This window comes from Podarcis muralis, chromosome 4 (assembly GCF_964188315.1).
Source record: "Podarcis muralis chromosome 4, rPodMur119.hap1.1, whole genome shotgun sequence".
Lineage (NCBI taxonomy): Eukaryota > Metazoa > Chordata > Lepidosauria > Squamata > Lacertidae > Podarcis > Podarcis muralis.
The window spans coordinates 73,811,862-73,839,105 of record NC_135658.1 but is presented as its reverse complement, the minus strand read 5'-3'; the positions used below and the strand labels follow the sequence as shown (position 1 = coordinate 73,839,105).

The 27,244-nt window shown below is 44.4% G+C and overlaps 2 protein-coding genes across 3 annotated transcripts in view; one reads left to right on the top strand and one right to left on the bottom strand.

The window, feature by feature from the left end:
- Positions 1–20,107, bottom strand: part of GABRB3 (gamma-aminobutyric acid type A receptor subunit beta3) — a 198,258-nt gene extending 178,151 nt beyond the window's left edge. Inside the window, exon 1 of the mRNA XM_028727832.2 lies at positions 19,884–20,107. Coding sequence (XP_028583665.1) covers positions 19,884–19,984 — 101 coding nt within the window. The 5' untranslated portion in view covers positions 19,985–20,107. The remainder of the gene's footprint in view (positions 1–19,883) is intronic.
- Positions 1–26,926, top strand: part of GABRA5 (gamma-aminobutyric acid type A receptor subunit alpha5) — a 71,011-nt gene extending 44,085 nt beyond the window's left edge. For both annotated transcript variants that reach the window (XM_028727834.2, XM_028727835.2), the window contains exons 7-10: positions 16,262–16,405; positions 22,877–23,029; positions 24,906–25,117; positions 26,299–26,926. In XM_028727834.2, the coding sequence (XP_028583667.1) occupies positions 16,262–16,405; positions 22,877–23,029; positions 24,906–25,117; positions 26,299–26,595 (806 nt within the window). In that variant the 3' untranslated portion in view covers positions 26,596–26,926. The remainder of the gene's footprint in view (positions 1–16,261; positions 16,406–22,876; positions 23,030–24,905; positions 25,118–26,298) is intronic.
- The last annotated feature ends 318 nt before the right edge of the window (positions 26,927–27,244 follow it).

The following is a 27,244-nucleotide window of genomic DNA, read 5'->3' as shown; positions in this document are numbered from 1 at the left end:
TTCCTTTCCATCCCCATGAGGAATTATATGCAACTTGCAAGTTTGTATACTCACTACAGCATAAGTGGGGAACCTCCGCACCATGGCCCAAATTATGCTCATAAGTCATCCCCATTTGGCCTGCAAGACCCTTTTGGCCCAGCCATGCCCACCTGCCCTACACATCCTGTCACATATGACATCAAATGTGGAACGGTAAAGACATTGCGGCGTGGGCATAAACTGGTGGTCTGATGTCATTGTGATATCAAGTGACTGACAAGTGGTCAGCCATGCACACCTGTCAAACTTTGTCCACAGGAATTGGGGCAGATTTAGGGCTGGGCAATATCTGGTTTTCAACATTGCAATAAATCATCAGCTAAACATTGCAATATACCGATGTATCAGGATGTCTGAAATAAGGATTGAGCTACATAGAGGCTGGATTCACATTTTCCCCCAAATTGTGATTTTTGCATGGATTGCCAAGTCAAAAATTATGAAACTGATTCACAATATGGACTTCAAACTGGTTTGGGGCGATCTAGCAATATATTCCCCAGCCCTAATAAGGATCTAGTTTTCCATCCCTGCCTTACACCAACAGAAGTTGGGCTGGTCTCCTCTACGTATAATATTTGGCCATACTTTTTTGCCAGTCTGGTGAAATTCCAACAAGATTATCTTTCAGTCTGCTGTAGCAATCTTCAGCTCCTTCGCTGGCCCAATAGGTATTCTGCAGTTATTGAGTGAGGCTTTCCAGCAGCTCAATAGAAGCAGGTAAATATGATTATGATTTTGTACAAACAAGATATTTGGAGCAGAAAGAGGTTAATTGACTTTCCTTCAAGGTCATGCCAGCAAAGCAATGTCAGAATGAGAATTTCACCGCAGTTCTTTGGTCTACTGAGCAAATGTCTAATCCAGACAAAGGAGCCCCCCTGCCCAGACAATTGACTTAGCTCCTAAATCACATTTTGCACATAGTGTTAATGATATTGCATTCACCTCACTCAAAGATGAATTTGCTAATGTGTGCCGCTCTTTTGACAGTGTGAAAATTCTACACTTGTTGTGGTAAAGTTGTTACTGTAAAGTTTTTCAGTTTTCTATACTCTTGATTGAGTACCGAAAATCTCTAGTAGGGCATTTTTTAAAATAAATAAATAAATTGTGCTATAAAATTCTCATTCGAAAATGTATATAATCTGGACAAATTTTGAAGAAACAATTTTGAAGCAGAAACGCATGTTGCTATGTCAGCCAGAAGGAATAAGTGGTGTTGAAATCTGGATTTGAATTGTTTTCTTTGAAAAAAAAAAATTGTAAGCCATCCAGAGGACATTTTCCTATATGGAAATCTTTCAAATAAATAAATGTTGTCAGATCTGCCATTGCTTATAAAGGCCTTCTAAATCTGACAACAGTATTTTGTGAATCAATTAAAAAATCTGTTGCTTTCTTAGTGACACTAATTAGCCTTAAGTGTAGTGATCCTAGGTGATTAACCTACCTTTTCAGTTGATATTGACCTACGTACAGGCAGGAAGCTTAGGACAAGGGTGTGTGTGCTAAGTCCTCTATTAGATCAGAGTTTGAAAGGTTAAGTAGGTCTTAATTAAGTTAGTGCACCAACTTTGGGTTGGTGTTCAGCTCAAGAATGAAATTCACCCTTATATCTTTCTCTCTTTATTTCTAACATAGTTTTTATTCCTTTTCGTCTTTGAACTGTTCAACATGGTTGCCCTGAGAAATATTCAAAAAACATTTGAATTATTACCTTAAAAACCTTAAAACATAGAGCATGGTATGGGTCCTCTTTCAATGTTAGAGGGTTCTCTGTTGGAAAAACACTCTTGGGGAGACGACGACCCCTCAAGACCTCTGAGCATCTCTGGAATGGCATGTTCCTTCATCTCCAGAGTGCCTTTCTGAGACACTTTTCATATAAAAAGTGCACTCAAGTCTTCTAGCATCATATAGCAAGAAGAAAGAAACATCCGTAGATCTAAACTACATTTTATTTACATTCTATACAGACAATCCATAATTACGTCTGTGTTCTCCAAGCTCTGGCAGAACAACTGTTGCGTCCTGCAAAAGTGAAAGTACAGTACAATAACATGCTCAGACGGAAGAGATAAGACAGTCTTCCGTTCCCACACTCTTCTCAGACATCTCATGATTTATACGAATCACACTAGTAGCATCGGCTGCATAAAATTCCCAACATTCTCAAGTACTGCTAAGGGTATAGAATAAACCACAAGCATAAAAATCAGACATTTTAATCAGGTAAATGATAGGATGTTTTGCAGTGGGCATTTTCTTTAAAATCTCATGTCCTAACACCCTGGTACTTTTAAGATGTTTATGTTTTCAGATCATTCCAATCTGATTGCTTCAGCTTCTATAAAAACATTTCCCCCCTTTGAAACCGTATTCTTGCCTTAGTTCTGCCTTAGTTCCAGCTTATTTTCTAGACATTTGCAACCTTTCTGAAATATGTGCAATGCCACCTCTTCCTTGTCTTCTGTTCGATGGTTTTTTGGCTTTGCTGTAGCTCTCCCACCTGGGATCTTGAACAGGGTCATTTTTGCCAATGGGTTCACTATCCTGCTGCTCAAGTGGGAGAGTCCAGTTCTAGCGTTGTTAGTAGCTCTGTGGCTTCCTTGTGGTTGGTGGTTGAGAGTTTGGTGTTTCCTTTAAAGGTAAAGGTACCCCTGCCTGTACGGGCCAGTCTTGCCAGACTCTAGGGTTGTGCGCCCATCTCACTCAAGAGGCCGGGGGCCAGCGCTGTCCAGAGACACTTCCAGGTCACGTGGCCAGCGTGACATCACTGCTCTGGAGAGCCAGAGCCGCACACGGAAACGCCATTTACCTTCCCGCTAGTAAGCGGTCCCTATTTATCTACTTGCACCCGGGGGTGCTTTCGAACTGCTAGGTTGGCAGGCGCTGGGACTGAGCAACGGGAGCGCACCCCGCTGCGGGGATTCGAACCGCCGACCTTTTGATTGACAAGCCCTAGGCGCTGAGGCTTTTACCCACAGCGCCACCCGCGTCCCGGTGTTTCCTTTAGGGACTAACTAAACAAAAGTGAAAAGCCCAATAGTTTCTTATTCCTGCACCTTGCAGTTATTGAGTGTTGTGGAGCGCAACTCTGTGCTTCGTTTTTTCAAAGTATCTGAGAATAAATCCTGCAAGATCATGACTGGATTGTTGCCATGTATTATTCCTTCAACATTTCTTAAAAATGTGCAGATCTTGTCTTTCTTTTTAAAACTGTGGAAGCACATAACAATATTGTTTGTGGGGGGCCTGCATCACATAGGCATGCTGACAGTGCTCTATGTACTCTTTTCATATTTTCTGGGGATAATTCCAGGGAAATTCTGTAATATTATCTCATTCTGCCCCTTCTTTAAACCAGCACACATGTAAATTAACATTTTGTTAAATGTTTTCAACTTCCTCAGGCTTAGACTTAATGCCTTTATTTTCGTGAAGCAGCCTTCTATTTATTTTTTGTTCTGGCTGCAAACTTAAATCCATGGTTACAGAAGCAGTTTCGGTGGCTCCATCCAGTTTTTCTGCTATTACACTTGCCTTTGCCTCCAGAGCTGCCATTCCTGCCTTCCAGGTTTCCATGATCATGGCTTATAAGGAGATGTGTTGTGCTTCAAACTCCTCCTGAATATGGCACCCATTCTTTCCTCCCCTTTAAAGCTGCATTTTCTGCTATTTTAGAAGGGACAGCTGCCATTTTGTATCCTTCTCCAACTATCATTTGAGCCTCACATGGAGGGAAACCAGCTGTAAAGAAGAGTGGGAACAAAAGTGTTGGCAGGGAAGTGTTTGGAAGGAGGCAGATGTTTATTCTTAGAAGAGGGGAAGAGGGGTGCAGGTGGCGCTGTGGTCTAAAGCACTGAGCCTCTTAGGCTTGCCAATCGGAAGGTTGGTGGTTCGAATCCCCATGACAGGGTGAGCTCCTGTTGCTCTGTCCCAGCTCCTGCCCACCTAGCAGTTCAAAAGCACGCCAGTGCAAGTAGATAAATAGGTACCACTGCGGCAGGAAGCTAAACAGTGTTTCCGTGAGCTCTGGTTTCCGTCATGGTGTCCTGTTGCACCAGAAGCGGTTTAGTCATGCTGACCACATGACCTAGAAAGCTGTGGACAAATGCTGGCTCCCTCGGCCTGAAAGTGAGATGAGCGCCGCAACCCCATAGTCACCTTTGACTGGACTTAACCATCCAGGGGTCCTTTACCTTTTTACCTTTACCTTTATTCTTAGAGAACTTTTAGAAGAAACTTGAACTTTTCCTGCTAACTTTTTGAAAATGCTTCAAGAATTGGTGTGTGTGTGTGTGTGTGTGTGTAGAGTTCAACTATCTAGCCAGAAGAAAACAGGATTGTTGGCCTGGATTCTGCATTCCCTGACCGCCAATGCAAGGGGCTGTTGTGCTGGCATAAGGGTGAGCATAAGGGTGAGGTAAAGGTTGTGCAATACAAAATCCAGTGCAAAAGTTGTGCTAGGAGAAGCTGTTTGTGCAACTGGGAGTGTCGGTGCTACAGCAATTTGTTGTGCAACCAGCTACGTGAACCATGCTGGCTTCTTGCACAAGTCACTCCACCAACACAACTGGTAAACTGCTGAAGAACTTAGTGCAACATTGAATTTTTCCCATTCTTTCCTATAGTTATTATATAAAGCTAAAAAACAAACAGAAGAGAAAGTATTTTTTTTAATGGAAATATGAACCTTGACAGGAAGAACTAATAATGGTCATTATAATTTACTTGAAACCCTTTTCCAGACTAAACTGCAAATTCAATATATTTTTCAAAAAGTTTTTTCTTAAGCATTTTCACAACATTTTTTATATATGTGTAGATTCGACCTAAGACTAGTCAGAGGGAATGTTATATTTCTGGGCTGAAAGCCACAAAGAAAATGCAGCAAGGAAGAAGCGGGAAGGACTTTCAAAGGGCATAAGGAACAATTACTGTTTTTCTTGTTGTTATATTTATTTCCTGTCTTTTATCCAAAAAGCTCAAGGTTGCTTCTATGCTTCTCCCCTTCCCTACTGGATCCTCGCAACAACTCTGTGAGGTAAATTAGGCTGAGAAATGGTGACTGGCCCAAGGTTCCCCTATGATATCATCAGTTAGATTCAGAACAAAATGACAGGAGCCCTCTTTTGGCATGAATATGTGGAGGACAAAAACTGGGGCAGGGGCACTTGTGCAGCCCCCCCCCCCGCCTCCCCACATGTACTGAACATACATCCTCCTGCTTTAGCCTTCCAGAATTGAGAGGGAAGGTCTGAAGAGGGCTTGTGAGCATATTTAGCTGAACAGATGTAACAGCTTTCTTGGAATCAGAGAGCCTGATAGTGGCTGGCTTCCCAGTCGTGAGGAAACTTCTGAGTGTATCCAGCCAAATGTGCTTAGAAGTTCCCTTCAAATCATCATGTGAAGCTGGCATAGCTGTTGGGGGCAAGGCTTGCCTTTGTCCAAGGACATTCTTCGACAATTTTTGCCTCTGCATCTTTAGACTGAACTCCTGAAGATGATTTTTCTGTTTGTGTTGTTAACAGATATCAGGTACCTGCTTGTTCTTGTACCTGTATCCTCTGAAATTCTAAACAATGAATCTGTTTTATCGTATTATCTCACATCCTGTCTCTGTGGCTCCTCTCGTCTGCTGGTTTGCTTGCCTGAATAGCCTCAGATTCAAAAAATATACTTCTTGAATCTCATGCCAATGAAAAGCCAACAGAAATGTTTGTATTGGGTTCCAGTTTGAATGCGCTCACATTGATGGAAGACTTTCCCTTTAATCAAAAGCCCATCATCTTAGTTGAGAGATGACTATTAGAGTTACAGGAATGACAGAAATTTCCGAGAAACAGACCTGTATGCCTTTGCTTTAGTAGGAGACACAATAGAAGACATGGCTTTGTGTGCTGTTAGTATAAACTTGCAATTACACTTACTGAAGAAAAGAAGCAATACAGGGCACAGAAAGCTTGTAAGCTGTTGTCAGGCTTCCGAAAACAAGTGCTGAGACAGGTCTAAAGCTTCCATCTGGAAGACAGGCCTACACAAAGCACGCCATAATGATCCACTCCCAAAATGTGGAACACATAAAAGTCTTGCCCACCCAAGCAAGAAACTGTCACAAAGCTCTCTTGTGAAGCTTTGTTTCCACGAGAATACATGATGGGCCTTGAGGAAAACGTCCTTGGACAGGAGTTTTGTCTCCTGCTTATGAATCTTTCTCGCAAAACCCTCATGGATATTTCATTCCACGTGAATATCTCCATGGGTGAAATAAAAAATGCACTGAAATTAGAATTTGAAATGCAAGTCTTTATTGTTGATGCTTCTGTAAGGATAGTAATGTTGAACTAGGGCTGTCATATTTCACAAGAGAAAATCTGGACAAACAGTCAGCGAGCTTTTTTCCCCTTTTGCCAAAGTTGTTGAACTTTTTATAGGAAATTTGCCCCAAAATTCAACACTTCCAAAATGGGCCACCAGACATTTAAACCGAATTCTGAAAATTCCGCCCAGATGCCATTTTTGAAGGATGAATCCTGGCAATGTCTGGAAAATTCCAGGTGTCTGGCAGCCCTAGTTGATCTTGTGTCAGCTTAAAAACTATCTGTGTTATTAAGGCATAAAAGTCTGTGATCATCAGATGCATAAAGTGTTAATTCTGAGTTAAAGAGATAGGTGTGGCTTTGGAGTGACAGCTAACAGTGAGGTCAGAGGGATGCAGGAAGTAAAATGACGGTGATTATTATGTAACTAACAGTGGGGGAAACTGAAAATCAAAACTTGAATATTTGACTTTGTGTATGTGCATTGTTCTCAGTTTAAAGTACAGTACACTGTATTGTTTTATACCAATTCCCATCTTTCACTCCTCTTAAAAAAGTATCATTTTGTTACATTGAAAATATTTCCACTATTAACGACAAAGTGTTTGGAATTTGCAAACTCCAAACATTACATTAGCCCTCTGTCTGAAAAGCATTTTATAGTATCATGCATTCCAAGTACTCCATGTTGAGATAACAATGACCCCAGCATTTTGCCTGCAGACTCGAAACAATTTCCTTCTACTACTGCAGTATATTTTAAGAAGCTGTTGCTGCTGCATTACTGGTTACTTAGCAGTCATCCGCATTCTATAATGAGTAGCTTTTACTTCCACTCAGACAAGAATTTAGGCCGTTTAAAACCTTGTCTTCTTGAATGCCTTAGTGCCTCTTTGGTATTGTGCAGGACCATAGTCAGAGAGGAGAAAGCTACTGACCCTCAGCCTTGGGGCAGAGATAAAGCTTTTAAATCAAATTAAGTAAGCTCTCAAGATGTGTTAGCGTGACACGGCACAGCATCTGCCACTTCCAAAGCCCACAACGTTGAGCATCCTGCTGTGGAATTTCAGGAGTGGGGGCAGAAGTCAAACACTCTTGCAAGAACAACAGAACTGCTGTCAACTCTACCCAGAACATCTTCAGCATGGTTGATAAGAGATGTGCCATTTTTTTTGCCACAAACATACAATGGGGAATGTGAGGCAATTGGGTCTGTAGAATGCTCCCCTCAAACAGTACCTTTTCCCTCTGCTTTTCAGAGGTGTGCGTTCATTGGTTTTCTTTTTCTGCTTCTACTTAGTGCTTTCCCCCTTCCTCTGGGGTCTCTTCTTCCCTGAGTGATCCTAGACAATCAGGGATCACACAGGGAATGTGATGACATCATAACAACGTTCAGATCTGGCTATGTGTTAACAACACTATGGACAATTGAAGCTGGCACTTTGCCCCTGGTATGAATTAGTGTGGGGAGGAAACACACACATGCCAAGGGAACTATGCTGCATTGGCAAGACAGAGAGCATGGGCCTTGACAACAGAAATGCACTTTGCAGATGTTTTCAGTCACTGTTGAGGGACCTGAATGATTGGGTAAAGGGGGAGGCACTTTTTCCATTGGATGAAAAAACTAATGATGTGTCTCTCCCCTCCCAGTTTCAGCTCAGCTTTTAGGTACAACCGCTGCAGGTAAACCAGTGTTTCCCACAACAACAACAATATAAAGTATGCACTGCATACACACCTGTGTAGTGGGAACTCGACCTGAACTGGGTACACATACATGGGTGTTCAAAGATGCAGGTACATTGTTCACACTTGATGTATTTGATATGAGGAACACTGTTGCGCTAGCAGTGTGAAAGCCGCAGTAGCATAAACTGTGCTGCCCTTGAAAGAAACAGGGGGCAGTGTGCCCATTGGGACTGCTAGGATGACAAACAAACAAACAAACAAACAAACAAACAAACAAGTAAGTGGAGCCAGAGTCAATGATAGGCAGAAGCATCTCCTGAGTACAGTGGTACCTCGGGTTAAGTACTTAATTCGTTCCAGAGGTCCGTTCTTAACCTGAAACTGTTCTTAACCTGAAGCACCACTTTAACTAATGGGGCCTCCTGCTGCTGCTGCGCCGCCAGAGCACGATTTCTGTTCTCATCCTGAAGCAAAGTTCTTAACCTGAAGCACTATTTCTGGCTTAGTGGAGTCTGTAACCTGAAGCGAACGTAACTTGAAGCGTATGTAACCCGAGGTACCACTGTAGCTGTAAGAGAGAAGGCAACCAAGAGAGAATTAGCTGAGGGTAGAAAGGGCAAGTAGGTTGCTGTCCCACTAAACTCAAATGAATCAGCCTCCACTGATCCATCATTTGTTTTCCAAACACCACTTTGTCCCTAGCAGAAGATATTGTCTTCTAGAAAGGGAAACTGAACCCCTTCGTAGGCAACTAGCAAACCAATAATTTGTAAACAAAGAAAACAGTCAAGGACTATGGACATTATTTTACCGTACGATCCTTGCACGTACGAGGCCTTATGCCACCATCGTAAGCACATGTGAGAGCAATCTTCGTTTCTTATTTATTTATTTATTTGAGAATTATATTGTGCCTTTGAATGTAAAACCTCCCAAGGCACACAATGGGGGGGGGGGAGTGAAAAACATTGATCTACATCAGAATGGCTGGTGGGTGGCTATCCCCTACATAACACAAATGAAATGCTCTACTGGCAATGTTTGGAGATGGCTTTGATTTCACGGCTCCAACTGCATACAGTAATTGGGTAGCGACACCATTTTCCTTCAGCCCGCATTTGGCTGGAGATCATAAGATTGATTTGCTTCTTTTGCCTTCTTCTAGAAGCTGGAGCTTGGTCATGCAGCTGAACTATCAGAAGCTGTCTGCTATGCTATGCTTTCTCTTGTTCATCACCAGTCACTGACTGTGCCACACTGGTTTACGGGGGTTTACTATCACCGCTGAAAACTCCAGCTTTGAATAGGATTAATAGTGCGTGCCTGTCATATTTCAACATGGATGCTGTTCCACAAAAACAGGGGCAGCCATTATGCATAGTACTATACAAAATAACCTGATAACATTTATTTTTATAAATCTCTTATATTTTAATTTGATACTTAGATTTACATATTTGGTAGAAAGTGTATGCAAACTTTAGTTCCTTCCCTCCCCAGCCCTGATTTACGCTTTTTTAAGAATGAGGGTTGACACCAGCCCCTAAAAAATGGGATTGCCCTGTTTGAGACAAAAATGTCTCCTGTCCCCTTTGGACTTCAGACAGGACGCCTCCTTCCCCCCCCCCCCCGTATTTGAGTTCGGCCAGCCAAAAATGGTGGTTGCATCACTGTTGGTGCAGCTGACAAGGAGCCCAGCCTGGCGTGAGCGACAATAGAAAAAAGGGAAAAGGAGAGACCTCCTCAGCTGCCAGCTACTGATTTAACACTGTGCAAGTCCGCTCTCACTTGACTCCCTCTGCCACTCTGATCTGATCTGACCTCTCCTCTTCCCTCCTCCATCCTCGAGCCTCTGACACCAGCATGGGCAAGAGGCTAGAGGTGTAGCTCAAGTCTCCCTGGGACTTGGCCCCTGCCTGTCTATGTGAGTTAAGGGGAAGAGTGGGGCCAGGGTGGTGAGGAAGTTGGGAGGCCAAATTTGGGAAACTCGTCTGTACAAAGGGGGCAGGATTTGGTGGGCCCCCCAATTCCTACCCCTGACCTGTCCCATATTTTGCCTGACCAAAGGTGGCAACTGTTGTGTACTGAAGTTCTCACCCTGTAGATAGATACTGTAGATAGTTTTCACTCAGGTCCACATATGCAAATAAGGAATTGAAAGTGACGTTCAGTGATTGGATAGTAACAGAAAGTTGTTACTGTTGTTTTGTAGTTGAGCTCTATATAAGCAGGTTGGCTGAACCCTTCAGTTCAGTTCTGTTCTAGCCTGTGAATAAACAAGAGCTGTCTGAAGAATCACTGTGTCGTCTGATATGTTCACCCACAACTTAACAGCAACCTTATTTAGAACCAACACTTGTGGTTAAACCTGCAACAAAGTAACATGATTTTGCATGCTGGACTCCACCCAATTGAGCTCCCATACTTTATTGTTCTTTGGAAGTCACTGCTCTGTTGTCATGCTTACAAGAGCTCCAGTCTATTTAAAACTGCCCTGTATAGTTTCAGTTTCTAAAGATGTGGCTTCAAAATCACCCTCTTTCAATGCTCAGCCATTAGGGCCCTTTTAAAAAGCGGGATTTATAGTGACAATAAGTCGGCAAGCGTAGCAGGAGAGCGCACAAAGGAAAAAACAATAGCAGCCGAAATAACCGATTCTGGCTGCTTCCCCTAGAGAGATAATTATGCAGCCACTGTCAACGCGCAGTTCAGAATCAATTTTCAGATTCATTCCAGATCAAATGTTGCATCCAAAAATAAATATTCCACTATAAATATTAACATCAATGAGCAAGAGGAAGGAAGGAAGGGGGACAGAAAGTACTGGAGATTCAGGAAAATTGAGGAGGGGGATACTCTTGCAAGCCAAGTCTGCATTGTAAAAGTCACATTGGATGTGCGAATCGCACCAGTAGTGGTACTCAGGCCAAAATATGTCAAATTGGGATACTGTTCCAATTTGGCAATGTTATTACCATTTGAAATGCTTATTCCCCCACTCCCTGCAGGCAACTTCATACCCATCCAATAAGTGTTCCATGTTACAAGAGTAGGAATAATGTATTCTTCTCCCCCAATGTTTGTTTCTCTATAATGGTTTAAAACAGGAATTGTTAATTTGTGAATAAGTTAGACATTTGGGAACATTGTTGCATCCTCGTTTTGCCTCATAGCCATTGTAGACCAGCAGCTAGGAAGTTGGGCTAAAGGACCTGGGCTGAGATCCTGAGACTGTTTTCAGTATTGCAAAATTCCAACATGTAAGACACTTCCATGTAGGAATTAGCATGTAGCCCTCAGAGCACATAATCCTGTCACCTTAAGGCTTTCACTTCACTTGTTTATTATTGTGGGGTGGGGGGAGGGGAAGAATAGCATGAATGCAAAAACCAAGGGATCTGGCTGTTATATATTGTGCCTATTACACATTGGACCCCCTCTTTATGTCCCTTGAATATCCTTTAAAATAAAAAAAAATGGCAGCTGGTACGAATAACTCTTTCGAGAAACATCAAATTAGTATCAAAAACATGTTTTCCTGAATTACAGTTGTACTATTATTAGTTACACGGACGTAAAATCATAAGGCAGCTAAGAGAGTATGATGAAGTTTGAACATCCTCTCTCTTTTCCTTACATTGTGCAAGGTAACACAGGCTGCATTGTTAAAATACTTCAAAATCACATAATAAAACACTAACTCCTAGGCTGAAAGCAGCACCATTTCCCCCCCTTAGTGATTCTGCGCTGCTTATTTAGGAGTGATGCAATTACCTTCCTACAGCTTGAAGTTTTATACAGCTCTTGTAGCAATTAATTCTCCTAATTTGCTCCATAAGGCTCTTCTTGGTATATATCCTCCTTCCAGCATTTAAATCAGGCCTGTACAATGTTTGCTCCCACCCTGTCCTAAGCCAAATATATCCCCCAGCCATATATTCTGACAATGCCTATGCCTTCACAACCTCAGACAGCAAGAAAACCCAAGAGGCGTACCGGCTGTGGGTGGACTACTGAATATGACTGGTGGGTAGCAGCAGCTAGCCTGGCATCTTATCAGCAGTGAGGTTGGCGCAATAAGGCCACCATTGCTTGTAGGGAACAACTTGCCATCTTTGGTCTTTCTTGTGTACAGGCTCAGATAAAGCTATGAAAGCCATGCAGTCACTCTCAGGTGGGCACAGCAGTGGTGCCATGACCAGAGTGATGGAAGGAAGAGGAGGAGGAGGAGGAGGAGGAGGAGGAGGAGGAGGAGGAGGAGGAGGAGAAGAAGAAGAAGAAGAAGAAGAAGAAGAAGAAGAAGAAGAAGAATCCCCAGGCCAACCAACCTGGCTGGTTCTGAAGCAGCAGTAGTCACCCATCAGCACCAGGCTCCAAGTCCTGCCCTCCACAGCTGCTCTTCCCCCACAGAAAGCTAGTTGCAGTCCATCTGCTGCTGATCTCAAGTTGGCATGTCAATAGCATACAGCGGGCAGCGGGCAGGCACCTGGTCCCTTTCTTCAGAGGCCACCCTGCTCATTTGCTTGTGTCATTATTTGGCAGAGTAGGAACCTACAGGAGATAGAACTCATTGAGCTACCTGATACTGAGTCAAACCATTGGTCCATCAAGGTCAGTATTGAGTACAGTAGAATCCAGACTTGTGGCCCTGCAGATGTTGTTGGACTCCAACCCTCATAAGAACCAGCCATCATGGCCAATGGTCAGGGATAACAGTGCCCTACTCCTTCTCAGCAGCTTCCCAAGATTGTAGACAGGAGTCTCTCCTAGTCCTACCTGGAGATGCCTGAGACCTTCTGCATTCAAAGCAAATACTCTATGGTTGAGCTACTGCCTGGGACCTACAAAAAACGGAGCCAGCTCTGGTCACAATCCATGGAGGCTTGACATACATATTTCTCTATGCTATATTGAAAGCTACACGGATTTTAAAAATCCCCACTCCTTATACTGATTGACTTTGTTTCAGAGCAAAAGAAAAATTACAATCAATTTTGTAACAGGCGTGCAAGTCTCATATAGGCAACCTCACATGACAACTGCAAGCACCGCTGTTTTGTCATATAAATAGGGTGCACACAAGCTCAGAAGTCGCGGCCTGTTGTGCAATTTGGAGAAGACATGTGCTGATCTGCTCACCATTTGAATGTTAATGGAATTGCCTTCTGCGCAGGAATTTTGAAATGCTTGGAGGCTCATCACAGCCATTCGCTGATGAATGGCTCTGTGAAATTGACAATTTCCCAGTCTCTGCTTCCCATCTATAAGATATAGTAGTCACCTACCTTGCAGGCTAAAAAAGTAATGAAATATGGAAACATTATGATAGTTCCCGATGCCTAGGAATAAGAAAGGGTATACATTTACAAGAGCATTTTCCATTACAGTTTAAAACTGGTGCTAAATTTTCATAACGGGAGAGATTTGTGTCTAAACACTCTGCCCAAAAACCTTCTCCCTCTATCTCCCACTATACAAGATCCTCTTTTGGTCACCATGCATATCCTCAGTCTTTGGATGTATGCACACCAACCCATTTGTAGCACAAATATGTCGTTTGTCTTTAATAAGCTGCTTTCATTTGATTGATTCTAAATTCTGCTGTCCGCAAGGTGGGGGCAGTTACTTGGTATGCATTTAGAAACCCTCCCTGATTAGGATATCCACACATTTCCCCCCCTGCACATGTTCCAGGTGAATGAAATGGTGCTTGCAATCTGGGTATATATCCACCCACAGTGTCACTAGGCAGGTGCAGATACTGCCCCTATTGCTGGGACTGCCTACATCTGTTTTCACCTGTTTTCGAATGGACACTTACTTACTTATCAAACCTTTATTAGGCATTATGCAAATAAAACCATAAAAGAGAAAATAGCATATAAAAGCCTTAAAATATATATAGAAAGGCAGCAGTTGGCTACATACATATTTATATATATACATATAAAATCAGTGGTTTTCCTTGTTAACCTGCTCCTTGGAGGACTGCTACCAAAAACTCGGCTACCCCCGCCGTTACCCTTTGGTCAACGTCGGATAGGCAGAATCCCACACATTCACCTTGCTGGGGTTCCAGACCACCCAAAAGAGGGGACAGCACGCGTTGACGGAGCGTACTGTACAATGGGCAATGAAAGAGAATATGCTCTACAGTGTCCGGGACATTCATAGAACATCTGCAGAATCTCTTGTTTCTGGGAATGTTTTGATATCTTCCCCTGACAAATGCTGAGGGAAAAACATTCAAACGGGCCAGCATAAAAGCCCTACGTTGGGCTGGGATTATTAATTTAGTGACATAATTGGCTCTGCTATCTAAGATATTTAAATCATAGAATATGGGGGAGCAAATTTTGTTTACAGCTGCCATAATATTTTGTCTCTCGACATCCTTTAGTCTAGTTAGGATATTATGGAAAATGTATTGCTCATTAGAATTGTACAGGGGCTCCAGCTCGATGCCTAAAGATTCAATCTTTTTTTCGAGGTACTGATACCATCTTGATTTATAGGAGTCTTTGAGCAAATCAGCGAGCAGACTTGATGGAGGGCAGCGAAAATGGCAGCGTAACCAGTACTTTATTGAGGTGGACCAGGCCCAATATTCCATTGTGTGTATGCCTATTTCTGCACACATTGTTTCATATTTGATCACGGCTGGGAGTCCAAGAATACGCCTCAGAAAGCTGGAGTGAATCTTTTTTAAATCACTGTTATATGCTTGGACCCATAGCGGGATTCCATAGAATATCTGGGATTGCACTTTTGTTTGAAATATCTGATTGGCCGCAGGAATAAATTGATTACCTTTCTGATAATAAAAACGGGCAACTGCTGATGAGGTGCACTTTGCCTGTTTTATGGCATTTGTGCGATGATTTGCCCACCCTAAATTGCTCTGGAATAAGATTCCCAGATACCTGTAGATTTTCACTTGTTGGATTTCTTGCCCTCTTATTTTCCATTTCTCTAATTTCCAACCATTCGAGAAGACCAAAATTTTTGTCTTCTCATAATTTATAGAGAGTTTGTTACATTCACAGTAAAGGATCAGAGAAGATATAAGACGTTTCAGACCCAAGCTCGTTAATGATAGTAGGACAGCATCGTCTGCGTATAATAAGAGAGGGACTGGTTTCTGATTAAGTTTAGGGGCATGTGATTCTATTTTTTGAAGGTGATCTGGCAAGTCTGATAAAAATAAATTAAATAGAAAGGGGGCAAGAATACACCCTTGTTTTACCCCTTTCGAGTTTGGGATGTCTGATGAAAGGTGACCTTTGGTGTTAAGTTTGACTTGACAGGTATTGGAAGAGTATAGATTTTGTATTAGAATCAGTAAGCGCTGATCAATTTTTAATTCTGCGAGTTTCCTCCACAGCTTTGGGTGGTCAATTGAGTCGAATGCACCACGAAAGTCCACAAAAGCAGCATATATCTTAGATTGCCTTTGGGATCTGTATTTTTCAACCAAATGCATAAGTATAAGGCAGTGGTCTAATGTAGAGCAACCTTTGGAGAAACCTATTTGTTCTTTCCCTGGTAAATTTAGGTTTTTCATCCAGGTAAGGAGTTTAGATAAGAGGTGCTTAGCGTAGATTTTCCCTATCACTGATAGTAGGCTTATCGGTCTATAATTCCTTGGTTCTTTTGGGTCGCCATTTTTAAAGATTGGGATAATTATTGATCTTAGCCATATCTCAGGTATGATCCCATATTTATCTATGAGAGTAAACAATTGAGCTAAGGGTTCTGCCCACCAATCTATATAGGTCTTGAATAATTCTATTGGTAGACCGTCTGGCCCAGGAGATTTCCCCGATTTGAAATTTTTAACTATCTCTCTAATTTCCTCTTCTTCTACCCTTGGCCACTCCCGAATGGACACACTATGGGGCTGTCTAGAATAAACCTACAATGACCTTTTATTTTCAGAAAGAAACCAGCTGCTCAAAAAGTGTTTTTCAGAGCAAAAATATGCAACGGATCTAGAATGTGTGCAGACTAGGTAGGGGGGGGGGAATACCAAGCTCTCAGTCTCCCTTGATGTTAGAATAAAATGTGTGCAGGACTGAATCCTGACACTAGCAAGAGATTCCAGAGCTGAGCTTTGGAATTAAGCCCTGCTTATTGTGTAAGATTTCAAGTCTATGAATATTAATCTCCAGACTCAATTTCTCACATGCTATTTTTTCCAGATGCTTATCCCAATTCCGAAGTGATCTATGTGTGGACTCACAGCCCGGCAGCATCCGTGGTAGTAGCAGAAGACGGTTCAAGGCTTAACCAGTATCACTTGATAGGGCAAACTGTCGGTTCTGAGAACATCAGTACCAGCACAGGTGAGGAGGGAGAAGGGATGCTGTTTTTGGCAACTCATGTATTTATTTTTGCAAACAGTTTAGATTCCTGAACATCAAAACATCTAAGTAATACATCACAGAAGCATTATAATATAAGAATGAAACAAGAGCCAGGCAGATTCAAAATGCTGGTGGTGGACAAATTCAAAAACAATACCAAGCTAGAAAAAAAATCAGTCCCCCCCCCCCCTAGCTTGGTATTGCACCATTAAAAAAACACACGGTGCAACGATACTGAAAGCCAACTGACCCACTTAGCCATGGGATACTGTCAGCTGTTGTGGACTGTTGTGGTCTAGCAGTGGTGTGGAGTGAGAGCTGGTCTCTCAGGTTACCTGGTCTTGAGATGCAGAGGATGTTACTGTATATACCAACAATAAAACATTGAGCTTGGCCTGGTAGCATATTGGCAGCCACTGCAATTCCCTGAACAAAGGTGTTACATGATAATAGTAGTCTTTTCCACATAGCAATCTAGCAGCTGCAGTCAGCACCAGCTGCAGCTTCAGGATCAACCTCAAGGGCAGACTGAAGTGCATTGAAATAATCAAGTATTGAGGATACCAAGGCATGAACCACTGTACCTAAATTATATGAATGGTTGTGGGTGGCACCTCAGCCAAAGCTGGTAGAAAGCACTCCTAGCACTGAAGCCAGCTGGGCCTCCGATGTTTTAGTCAATGTGGAAAATGAGAAGTTCACTTCTGGAAATTTCAGGCACATTTTTAAGGTCATTTACCACCGGTTGATTATATTTCCACTTCCCTCTTTTGTTCTCACAGTGAGTGTGGATTAAATAATTGGTGCTCCCTTTCCCATGATATTTATGTACCATTGCATCTGTATTCCAGCGTTTCTCCAAGGAGCTCAAGCATTCTCCGCCTCTCCATTAATTTCTCACAACAACCCTGTGAGGTGGGTTAGGCTGAGAGGATGTGACGGGCCCCCAAGGTCACTCAGCAAGCTTCATGGCTAACTGGGCATTAGAACCCAGCATTCTTACCACTGCACACTGCTGCCTTGTTTGGGTGTGGGTTGGAAAAGGAGGCAATACTTACTCAAGCATGCATATATACCATTTGCTTGAGCAGAACCCACTGAAAAGCCTAGTGACAGGAATAGGGAACTGCAGCTCTTCCCATTTTGGTGGACAACAGCTTCCATCATCCCAGACTCCCAGCCCCATGTTGCCTGGGGCTGCTGAGAGTCAAGAGTTCAACAGCCTCTAGAGAGGACTACATGTTCCCCATCCCTGCAGGAGGAGAAGCTGATACAGAAACGCTTGACCTGTGATGCCTCATTCCCCCATGCAAGTCACCACTGGATACTGCAGTGCTCAAGTGAGAACACTGCATGTGTGCGCCACCAATTCAGTGGCTTTAATGACTGTGAGCATGCAGTCAGGTTGTGGTATGCCCGATTCATGTTCGGACAGCGTCCAGGATCCAAAATACCACATGTATTTTCAGTCTTTCTCTACCATATATGTGTGACACAAGTGTGTCATGCAAAGACTCCCTGATTTTGCATGCTTTTTCTCGTGTTTGATTTGGGCCGTCACACATCTAGGCTGGTGCATGTGCCGCTTGGCCTACATCACACTCTTTTAGGTGCATGAGGAGGATTCCAATCTACCGTCCGTGCCTGGCTACACATGTGCATGAGACCGTAGTGATTCCCATTTAATTAATACAGAGTGAAAAGGTAGAAACTTGGGTATGTACCCAAAGGCAGCTATAGGTATTGTGGTGATAAAGGAGCTTACTCTATGGGACTATGTTCAGGGGGGAAACACAATGGGGAACCTGTTGAACTACAGTTCCCATGGGCCCTATCAGCTGAAGCTGATGAGAGCTGGGGTTCAGCAACATCCGAAGGGCCCCACAGTTCCCCACTCCTGCTCTAAAAGTGACAGCAACCTAGCAATCCAAAGGAAATGCTATTCTTTGTCCATGTCCTGAATATAGGACACACCTAGCAAGCAGCATAAATCAGTCCTTGAATACCTCTTGAATTTGCCATATTTTCCACCCTGTCTCTTTAACAGCTGCATGAGCACAAATCCAAGAGGCACATCTCTACAACCCGGGGAAAGCTGCGCCTGTTGGATGGCTGCCTTCGTGCCCAAAGCCCAAATCTTCTGCGGCAGCAGCATAGTCCGACACTTTGGCGCTAAGGAAAGGAAGGCCCTTGAGGGGAACCGGGGACGAGGCGCTCGCAGCTTCCCCCGCGTTTTGCAGAGGCTGCTTTCGCTCGTGCCGGCTTATTCCCCTCCTGCAGGAGGCGAACAACCGCCTACGCGTTTTGATCTCTCCCTCTCTCTCTCTCTCGAGCTTTAAAATGATTTGTTTGATGAAACGCATTTGGAGGCGGGCGGGGGAGAGAGAAGGGGGGAGGAAGTGGCAGCTGTTGCCTGGCTTTGCAGCGTGTCCGAAGGACCACGTGGCTGCAAAGGAGGCGCTAACCCGAAGGATTCTCCCATTTCCTCCCTAACTGGAAGTGGAGGCGCCAGATGTGGCAGCATTAGGGAACTAAAGAAGCTTTAATCCCGCGCCCAGCCACCCACGTGAGACCCCCCTCCCCCGCTCCCGGCCTGGCTCGGGGTTCTATGTCAGGACAATCCTGGCCGGCGATTGGCTGCAGCGCGTTCGGAGGGGGCGGGGGAGGGAGGGCCGCGGCCCCGGACCGAGGCCCGGGAGTCACATGGGGGCGGCAGACAGAGGGGCTGCAACAGGTTACATAACGGCCTCGCCTTCGGGAACCAGGCGGGGACGGCGTTGTGCGGTAATTAGAAACTAAGCACCTCGCCCGGGGCGGAGGGAGCAAGGGGGCCGCACGCTGCGCCCATCGGGGGAGACGCCGCCGAAGGAAACGCGGGGCTCCTTTGTCCCCGGGGTGGTGGCGCAGACCTCCGGAGGGAAACCAGCAGGGTCCCCCGGGGCTGATCCGGGGTGGGGCGGAGATGCTGCCTCTTCGATCAGGAGAAGGGCTATTTTTAAGGGATCCCTTCATGGAGACAAAGGCAGACACGGGGCTAATGGGAAGGCGAAGCGATGGCACAGCTCCAAGCTGCCTCGTTCGCATCAGCAGAGGCGCCCGCAGCTCTTCGCAAGCGGCGACCCGTCGAGAGCCCAGCGGGCTGCTTTTGAAATCCAAAGGGCGACTATAAGGGAGGGGGGTGGGCGAGGAGGAAGGGGCGGCGGCGGCGGAACGGAACTTCGCACGGAGCGCCACAAACCTGGCAATTGTCTGATCAAAGCTAAGATCGCACCGATTCCCCCCAAACCTCACATCCAGGGCTCCACAAAAGAAGCGCGCACCGATCCACAAGTCAAAAAGCTTTCGTTTTGTTTGGGGCAGGGGAGGAGGGATGGTGGAAGTTAGAGGAGCACCTGTACGATGAAACCAGGGCGGGCAGGTAGCAGCAGCAGTAGCAGCAGGCGGCCGAGTTTCTTACCAGTTCACCATCATCGCGGCGTTGTTCTCTGCGATGAAAGGCAGCTCCCCTCTCGCCTTCAGAATCGCCAGGAGGAAGATCCAGAGCGCGTGCCGAGGCATCTCCTAGGGTCGTGCGCGGCTCCTCGGAGCAAAACCACAATCCCAAGCGAGCGGTGGGCGCTCCAGGGTGCCAGGGGACTCAACTCGGCCACTACTCTGCAGGGCACTTGCGAAGGGGGGCGAACAGCTGCAGCCTCAAGGAAGCAGCAAGATTCGTAGCAGAAATCAAAATGTTAGTGCCCGGGGGCACCGCCTCCCTTAAGGTTTGCAGAGGTTTAAGCAAATAAAATGTTGGTTTTCAACATCAATAGGTTTGCTTTTTTTCCCTTTCTTTCTCCCCCTCCCCGTCTTCTGCCTTCTTTCCCCCCTTGCTAACGTCCCAGGTTACATCTGTGCGGGCTGGGTTGTGATTGCAGGGTGGATCACAAAGAGCAGGACACAGATTGTAACCAGGGATTAGCAAAATACAAAAATCCGATTTTACACAGGGGAAGCATCAGTCAGCTATGGATTTTCTGGGCTTCATCAAGCTCGCAGGAGGCCTGTAATCGGGGTTACTTGTGAACGGATTTCCAAGATGTTCTGTCCTTCCACAGAGCTGTGGGATCTGAAAATAACAAGCATAGACCCGTGAAAGAATTTCGCAGTTTGCGTATTTTGCTCCTGCCTCGTTTCCCCCCATTGCAATTGCTTCTTAAAAAGAAAAAAACAACACCCCCCCCCCCACACACAGCACCACACCACCTATAAATAATATGCCATTTTTATTTTAAACCATGCAACAAATGGTGAGAAGGTGGAAGTTTCGGGATGATGTGAAGCAGATGTGCTCACAGCGAGGGCTGCCTCTGCTCTTCACTGGGGACTGAAAATCAAATTGGTCCAAAATCCAAGACCACATCATGCATGGATACTGCCTGCAATATGCTTGTGGAGCCAGTGTGGTGGTCAGATTGTTGGATTAAGACCCGGGAGACGGAGATTCGAATCCCCACATAGCCATGAAGTTCGTTGGGTGATCTTAAGCTGATTGCTCACTCTCAGTTTAACCTACATTGCAGGGGGGTTGTGAGGATAAAATGGGGGTGGGGAGAACTATGCATGCCTCCTTGGAAGAGAGGCAATAAAGAAATAATGTGTTGCTTTCAGTGGGGTGAGCATGATGCAGAGGGCTGCTTCTGCATGTGGGTCACCTTACTTGCGATAGGGTGCCAGGCTCCATGGAACCAGCCTTTGGGACAGCCACTGCCGGTCTTTTGGGAACCACCAATCTCAAGAAGATATTCTGCAGTGGATCTCAGATGGAAAGTCCTGGACTCAAATGATGCAGAACTTTAAGGCCTTGCCAGTTTTGGGAAGCCAGATGTAGTTTTTGAGAAAAGGGACAACACTTTCATATATATTTCTTGCTCTCACTTGGAACCATTTGGTGCCTGCTTACTCCTAAATGAGACCCTAACTAAGTTTTAGTGGGTGACTTGATTTATTTATTTTAAACCAGACTATGTTATAGATCCAGCATATTCAGCTTTTAGCCTAGGTTTCTCCTCACAGCAAAAATATACATCTCGCCCCGAATGAATCCTGTTGCAAGATCCATACCACATACAATCTCTCTACAGTCTGGAGCTCCTTAAGTGTGCTTGGTAGGAATTACTATGTTCTTTAAGAGTTGAACAACTCTTCATGTATTCAGCAGGTGCAAAAATTGGTAGCATGTTAGTCCATTATGCAAACTCATCTCCTTTCTACTGGTGCACATAGATCCACATATTTATGGATTATTAAAATCAAAGAAAAATTATGTGTTAAGGTGTGTAGTGGATTGCATAGAGTAAATTTGCAGAGAGTACAGCCCTGGTGATGTCATCACTAAAGCTACAAGGAGACAGTAATTTGGGACACAGTAATTGCCTGCAGTCTGTAGATCACCATGCTATACAATTGTAAGGGGTAGGAACTCTCCGTGGAAATGATACAGACCTTGAGACCAGGTCCTCCCGTGGAAGCCACAGAAATGATTCCATGTGACAATAACTATACTGCAGCCTTTGCCAACCTGGTGCCCTCCAGATGTTTCGGATCACAATCATAGGAGCCAACTCCTAGGTCCCTTCAGCAGCCCCAATAAAATATTTGAGAGGGTCGAGCCCACCCCACCCCACAATTTGCCATCTTGTGATTGGCACCTCCAATGGGCATTGTAATTAAAACTTCTTGAGGGCACTAGATGGGCAAAGACTAATTGATTCTCCACAACAATGGGAGAGATTCCATGTCAGTGCTAATTGTCACTGAAAATGAGTGGCAGAGGCATGAGGATTCCCCCATAAGTTGTGCAGTGCTCCAGAATAAATGTTCCACATAATAGCTGCTCCATAAATAAACTCTTAGGGGGAAGCATTTTCTAGCAGCATCCATGTGGGGCCACAACATGGATTGAGCGGGACCATGGAAGGTCACCCTTCTTCACCAACAACTGGGTAGAGAGGCAGGGTACTAGCAGAAGTTGAAACATCATGGACGAAGTCTACAAAGCTTGGGTACCAGAGAGCATCTCAGCTTAGAAATAAGCTTCAAGCGGATGGGTCTTGCTTGGCTCTAACTCTGTCCTCACCTTACTTTATAGCACAGCCTGCCCCCCCCCCCAAAAAAAAACCCAACAACCTGGGAACTGTAGTTAAGGCTGCTGGGGATTGTAACTCTCCTAGGGGTAAACATTTCTGAGGACTCTTTGGAGTGGAGCCTTTTAAATGTATGGTGTGTATGCTTTTGTTCCCAGCCAGTGGCTTATGAGTACAAAAAGAAGCCCTCAGTTCATTTCTTTTGTTTGAACCATCCAATATTGTCATATGGAAGAAGTGCTAAACAGAAGACAGCTGTTTGCGAACCGGTGCTCTGGCTTTTGTTGATAACTTATGTGTGTTGTTTTCTCCTCTTCTGCCACCTTAGGTGAATATACAATAATGAGAGCACACTTTCACCTGAAAAGGAAGATTGGCTATTTCGTCATCCAGACGTACCTTCCTTGTATTATGACGGTGATCTTATCCCAAGTATCATTTTGGTTAAACAGAGAATCTGTCCCTGCTAGAACAGTCTTTGGCAAGTATTTCACTTCTCTCTGGTGTTTCTTTTTAAGTGACCTTTACTCTAAGGCAGGGGAAGGAGAACCCTAATCAGATGTCCTGGTGACCTAACCACCATTGGGTAGGGGGCAATGTTCCTAGCCTTTTCTCTCCACCCCCTCAGCCCCACCAGCAGGGTCTGAAGGAAGCGGGGGCCACAGCCCCACATGCAGCTTCAATCACAGAAGCAAGGAAATGTAACATTAGAGTCCACCATTGGACAGGAAGCTGCATTCCTACATCTCAGCCAGCGTGCAGCCTGATTTGGGCAGAGGGCACAGTTATTCCTGAAGCCAAACACCATGTGTCCCATTTATCATAGCAGCCTGCCTGATTGAAGTAGTAGCCACTCACTTTCTATGGATTTTGACCATGCCAGGGGAACCTCACTGCCAGAACTACCCAGATCATGTAGACCAATGATCATCAACCGCTTTGGACTTGTAGGCATATATGCAAAGTGGAGAAACTCTTGTTAACACCACACACACCCACACCCACCCACACCCACCCTGCTGCCAAGCACACATCACAACCTGTTCTACAGGCTGCAATTGAATGCTTCCTTCAATTCTGCTTTCAGCATGGGGAGGGCACCCTGGCAGTACCCTGGAAGGTCTCTGCAGGCATACATCTGCCCCTGATCCACATGCTGTTAGTATCCAGTTTTAGGTCTTCATTCCACATTATGACTTCTATTTTCCTCCCTCAGTATTGCACGTCTCTAGATTTGATATATTGGGGCCCTCGCACTGCATCAGGCTTTGCAATTTCCAAGGAGCCGATCAATGCTTAATAGCAAGCACCATCTTTAGAAGTATTAATTATTCATTTTATTTTTTCGTCCCCTAATTGCAAATGTGGCTCTAGGTGACATACAAAGTCAGGGTGTACATTTATCCATGTTTTTAGGCCTGTGCTAATAGGCATTTTACTGCATTTGCCATTGCCTGCGGCTACAAGCAATAAATATTTATTGGATTGGGCATACAAAGGAAGATAAAACAAAATCAAACTGCAATTCCTGCAATTCAACAATTTGCTTTTCAGCAGAACACCCCTCCAAGGCAAAAACTCATCAATTGCCATCAACCCATAGCAACTAAAACCAATGGTGTGTTTATATGAAATGCCGGTGAGGTTGGTAGATGCTAAAGGATGTTCAGTATTTAAGATGTTGAAAGGTTTGGGAGAAGATGGAAAGTCTAAAGTGTAGGTACCAGGCAAACCTCTTTACAGAGAGCATTCTGCAAATGGGAAGCTACTGATGAGAAGGTCCTTTCCCTTGGAGCCACTCTCCCTACTTCATGCTGAGAGGACACTTGGAGAAGGACCTGCCAAGATGATCTGAGGGCATGTTTGGGAAAAGCCGTTCCTCCTTGCTATCAGGGTCCCAGGCCCTATAGGTCAAAATCAGCACTGTTCAACTAATTGAACCTTCCTTAACCTGACTCCCTTGAGTAGGAGCACCAGGGGAGGGGATGAGGGGCCAAGTCCCAGAGTCCTCCTGCCACCTTCCCAAAGCGGGGCAAGCACTTTCTGGGCTTTGAGGAGGAGGAAGGAGGGCTCTAGGACCCTGCCAGAGCCCTTCTGCCTCCTTCCCAAAACTCAGCGCCTTTTACCCAGCTTTGGGAAAGTGGGGTGAGGGCTGGAGAGGGCATCAAATTTTGGCCTTGCACAGGGCGCCATATTACCAAGGTCCACCCCTGATTGCAGCTCCCATTGTTTCTGATTGTTGACCATGCTGGCTGGGGTTGATGGCAGTCTGAAACATATGGAAGGCACCCAGCTGGAGAAGGCTGACCTAAGACATGCAGGTAATTCTAAAAGTTGCTCCTTCTTTTCTTTTCAAGGGGTCACTACGGTCCTTACCATGACAACTTTAAGCATCAGCGCCCGCAACTCTCTACCAAAAGTGGCCTACGCTACTGCGATGGACTGGTTCATAGCCGTGTGCTACGCCTTTGTGTTTTCTGCACTGATTGAATTCGCCACAGTCAACTATTTCACAAAAAGAAGCTGGGCCTGGGATGGCAAGAAGGCATTAGAGGCTGCAAAAAAGAAGGTAGCCTGGATTGCTCAGTTGGTTAGAGCATGGTGCTGATAACGCCAAGGTTGCAGTTTTGATCCCCGTATGGGACAGTTGCATATTCCTGTAATGGAGGGCATTGGACTATATGATCCCCAGGGTCCTTCCAACAATATCGATTCTATGATATGCATCTCTTTGAAGAGATAGAATAGTTACCCTGAATAGAAAGGTGGGAGCTCTCTGACTTGGTTAAAAATCGAGTGAACATAATCTACAGGACGTGTCCTTGTTGCTGTGATCTTCCACACTGCCATTCCACTGGATCGCCCTCCTAACATTTCACAATGCTACTTAAGCAAAGGAACTATCCCTTTGTCTTTAGTGAGACAATGGATGTCATGGGGCCAGTTCTACCATTTGATAGAGTAAGCTAACTGCCTCAACCAGCTGATTCTGAGCATCAGTAAAAGGCAGCAAACAGTTACTGGTGTAATTTACTGTTATTGTATGTTACAGCTATAGAGGGAAAGGCACTCATAGGAATTTCTATCAAAATAACATCACCTTCCTTGCATGCTTATACAGGCATGAGATGGCCAAGTGGATTGGGGGTGGGGGAGAGATTTGCTGCTCTACCTCAGGCCCTAAATATCTGAGATCAAGACTGCTTTTTGCTATACTTTTTTGGCCTGGACCAAAAATATCTGGGTGGGGTTTCTTTCTCCTTTTTTTGAAAAAAAAAAAGCAAAAGAAAGAGCACTAGTTCCAAGCCTAAGGAGTGGTAAAGGAGAAAACCCTTTTTTATTTTCTCTGCATCCTCTTGCTAAGATAAATTGTGTACATACCCAACCAGAGGATGCATTCTCAAACTGAATTAAGATTAATCGGTTGTGTTTGCCATACAATCAGATTGATGTGGTGAAACACTACCCCCCCCCATGTTTTCAAATGTGTATTTGTGAAAGCATTCTTAGAATCTGGGTTTATTTTGCTTGGTTTATGAATCTGAAGTGCCCTTGCAGTTTTAGCGAGGATAAGAATCCACTAGAAGAATGCAAAACAGAAACCTGTTTAGTCCCCTTTAAATCACTTCAATTGCTTTTATCAGCGTTAAGACATAAATAATCTCTGCATACAGCCCTCATCTTTCTTCATGTCCTAAGTGTACATTTCTGTTTTTTTCACCAGTCTTCTGGTTTTCTGTTGTTTTGCAGAAAAAAGAGCGTGAATTGTTGGCAAGCAGAGGCATGAACACTTACCCTGCCGGACGGATGACCCCCACCTTAAACTTACCAAAGGACTCTGCCCCTGCAGTAATCTCCAACGCTGCTCCCATTCCAGTCAAGCCCGCCGAAAAACCAGCCGAAAACAAAAAGACCTACAACAGCATCAGTAAGATTGACAAGATGTCCCGGATAGTATTTCCGGTCCTGTTTGGAACTTTTAACTTAGTCTATTGGGCTACGTATTTGAACAGGGAGCCTGTGATCAAAGATGCTTCTTCAAAATAAATGGAAGGACCTTTTCGAATCAAGTGTTAGCCATACTTGCAAAAACAAACTCTACCAAGGAGAATTCGATGTTCCAAAAGACTTTCTACCTTTGGGCAATATTCTTCAGGAAGTTTTTGCATGTTTAACAATATGTACAAAAAGAAAAAAGAAAAAAATATTATTGCCTCGATTGTTTCTACATGTAACCTCAGATATTTCCGGCAATTACATTAACGGCAGCAGACACAAATCTTTCTAGGACAACAGAAGACATGAGACATGGCTTCTATGCTGCTGAGTAACTTGCATTGATAGTTTACAAATGAAATAGGGTATATTTTTAAAACTGTTTGGGCATATTGCATATCTGCAGTTTTTTATACTTTGAATGTAAATATCGGTGGCAACTGTGGATTCTGCCATTGCAGAAAAGTTCATACAAGTTATTTCAGAGTTTGTCAGTTCTGGAGTATTCTGACTAGGATCCAGAACCCTGCAGGCCCATAGCTTGGCTGTGCACATGTAAGTGGATGTTCACCATCTCTTGTGTTGTGCTCCTCCTGGCAGGTTTTTGGATTAGTGGCAATCCACATATGTACACTTGGGTTGCGTGCGCATGGTTGAGTGGGACACCTATCACAGATCAGAGACCACAGGCTTCATCTTG